This window comes from Branchiostoma belcheri, unplaced genomic scaffold, assembly GCF_001625305.1.
Source record: "Branchiostoma belcheri isolate BF01 breed outbred unplaced genomic scaffold, Haploidv18h27 scaffold51, whole genome shotgun sequence".
NCBI classification, from domain to species: Eukaryota; Metazoa; Chordata; class Leptocardii; order Amphioxiformes; family Branchiostomatidae; genus Branchiostoma; species Branchiostoma belcheri.
Genome location: NW_017804143.1, coordinates 1,300,751 through 1,303,791, shown reverse-complemented (window position 1 = coordinate 1,303,791; position 3,041 = coordinate 1,300,751). Strand labels below are relative to the sequence as shown.

Sequence of the window (3,041 nt, the reverse complement as noted above, 5' to 3'; positions counted from 1 at the left end):
AAAAAAATAAAATAAAATAAAATAAAATAAAATGGAATAGAATAGAATAGCTACGCTGTATATCCAATGCACAATAGTGTACACTTAATCATTGTAGCTGTTACAGGTAGTAAAATATTTTGTGTGATGATCACAACACTGAATAAAGTTTTTTTAAAGTGATCAGCAACACCAAGAAGTATTGTATACTGGTATAGTATAGAGCTCAATTACACTGTTTATCCAATGCACAATAGTGTACACCTTACACTTAATCATTGTAACTGTTACAGGTAGCTAGTAAAATATACAGTATGTTGCGTGGTGACACTGAATAAAGTTTTCTCCTGCAATGCTATTTGGGTCGTTAGGCGGCGCTGTTGAGCTAGGTACTACGAAAGCTTACTAGTAATTAAAAAGACATAATCAGAATGGAGGGTTCGGTGCTGGAATGTGATGAATAAATGATTGAATGAATGAATGCGTGAATGAATGAATGAATGTACGTTTATGCTCTTACAAACTACGTTCTGGTGATGAATAAGGCAGAAGTACAAATTACAAGGAACACCTTACTAAAACTATAACTAATATGTACCGGTTCAACCTCTCGTATGTTGTATGGCCATATGAAGCTTATCATACTTGGTCTCTCTAGTTTCAAAATGAATGCGATTTTTTCCGTTCTATCTAAGCTTTGATAGAAACGTCAATGCCATTCGTTTTATACTCTCATTTCAAATTGATACATTTACTTGTATCCCGTTGTAACGTTACCAACATATCATTTCTTTCTATTTTTTTTCTCCTACAAATTATAGACAAAAAGTTTATCAGAGAAAATTGACTTTGTTTTGGGTTTTACGTTTGTTTTGCATTTTTTGTAAACCCTAAAAAAAGTTAGCTTTCCAAAATAAATATTTAACTTGTGGGAAATATATTCATCCTGTTGTGCCGAGATTTAGTTTCTTCTTAAGTTTTTCTTTTCTCGAAAGTTTATCCGTGAAAATCGACTTTGTTTTTACGTTTCCGTAAAAAAAACTCCGTCCGTCCGTCCCGGAAGTGCCCCTCCTCCCTTCGGCCCGGCCACGCGGTCACGTGACGTTCCCCCGCCTGACGAGATTTTCGAGCGGAACTCCAGTCAGGCTGATCGAGCCAACATGGCGCTCACCACCGCCGCCTCGGCCATGACAAGATCCGGCCTCCTGGAGGTCTACGTCCGCGACCGCTGGTGCCGCGTCCTCGTGTCTTTAGAGGAGGAAACCCTGACAATCAGTCTAGAGGATTCCGTGGGCGGCGGCGACCAGAACGGCGACGCCATCCGGAATTCCGAGTTCGACCACGACCAGCTCCCGGAGTCGATCGCCAACCACAAACGTGTGGTGAAGGTGATCAAGCAGGACGTCGGCGGCCTGGGGATCTCCATCAAGGGCGGGAAAGAAAACAAGATGCCCATCCTCATCTCCAAGATCTTCAAGGGGCTCGCGGCGGACCAGACGGAGAGTCTATACGTCGGGGATGCCATCCTGTCGGTCAACGGGGAGGACCTGCGAGACGCGACGCACGATGAGGCCGTACGCGCTCTCAAGAGGGCCGGCAAGGAGGTCGTTTTGGAAGGTGAGTTCTGTAAACAAATTCCGCTCCGGGCCTGTCCCTTTGCTCTCTCACGAACTTCCACCGACCCCATGTGGGTCACGGAGACACAGCTACGTCTAGGACTCGCTGTGGTTTCTCTGAAGCAGCGACAAACGTAGTTCTGTTAGCCAGTAAACTGCCCAGCCCCCCTTTTGACGTATAGAAGCGTCCAACCAAAGGTGACGAAGATGTTTTCGAAGAAACTGGTACAACTGTTGACTGCGTGATGACCCGAGGTCGTCAACATAATTTTGCTGCTCCGTTTTGGTCATAAGCATAGCTTGGAGCTTGCAAACCTTAACAGAACAAAAACTCAAAGTAAACACAGTTGTACGAGAGGTCGTGGAAAGTGTGATGCCCCCTCCCCCCACCCTTGTTTGTGAAATGGAGGGTTGTTGCAGAAACTGACGTGAGGTTGTGACCGCCGCCCCTCGCTAGCCAACCCCTTGCTACCCCTAATCTCCAAGCAGACGTTGCGAGGCAAAGCTGTTACGTTTTCCTTAGTAGCTGCACGTTTCAGGTAGTTACTTTTAGTACTCTTCCAGCCTTTCGTGTAAGAGAAATGTTGGGAGCAAGGAAAATGTGTGACAACGAGTATATAGGCGTCAATATGTCTAACTGCCCTGCCCAATGGGTCCTTGACCCTTTTGGCCTAATCGGTTGGTGTGCAGTGCTAAAATTATAATTTTTGCCTCCCAACTTCTGATTAGAGATTACCATTAGCACCACAGCCACTTGTTACCACTGCTGTAAAATTTCATGGGCCATTGATAATGAAATCGCACCTGACTGATAATAAATTGGAATGATAGAAGGTGATGAATTTCTCAGCAATAAAAACATCACTTTCAATAAAAATCCAAAACAAATGTATTGTTCCATTTTGTAAAAAATAGTTGTCAAATTCAACCACTTCTACTTTGATCGTGAAGTACTTTATGCTCCATTAGAATTACATGTATCTTTATAGATTTTTCTACTTTTTAGGAGCTACTGGTTAGCCAATAACAAACATAAAATACTAGGAAGTATGGAGAACTACTATCATGTTGCCTCTACCAGGCACCGCGGATCACTGGAAAAATAGTAGAAATTGGCCGAAATAAAGGGATAGTATACCAGAGAAGATCCAGGGCCATCCATAGAAGCTCCGATTTGCTAAAATCTACTATTTTTCCAGCGATCCGCAGTGCCTGGTAGAGGCTAACTATCAAGCCCCATATTACCTTTTCTGGTGCCTTTATTTATCTAGCAATTAACCAATTAGCAGGCAGTGGTAGTAACAGGTTTGTCAGTTGTGATGTTACGCCCCCCACACCAGTTATACTTAATTGACTCCGAGATTTGATTGCACCCTTTTACCTTGTTATTTCCAATGGGACACACAGCACTTAGCCTCTACCAGGCACCGCGGATCGCTGGAAAAA

General features: G+C 43.5%; 1 protein-coding gene across 1 annotated transcript in view; it reads left to right on the top strand.

The window, feature by feature from the left end:
* The first annotated feature begins 1,052 nt into the window (after positions 1-1,052).
* LOC109480540 (beta-1-syntrophin-like) overlaps positions 1,053-3,041 on the top strand; it is a 33,374-nt gene continuing 31,385 nt past the window's right edge. The window contains exon 1 of the mRNA XM_019782761.1: positions 1,053-1,596. Within this exon, the coding sequence (XP_019638320.1) occupies positions 1,140-1,596 (457 nt within the window). The 5' untranslated portion in view covers positions 1,053-1,139. The remainder of the gene's footprint in view (positions 1,597-3,041) is intronic.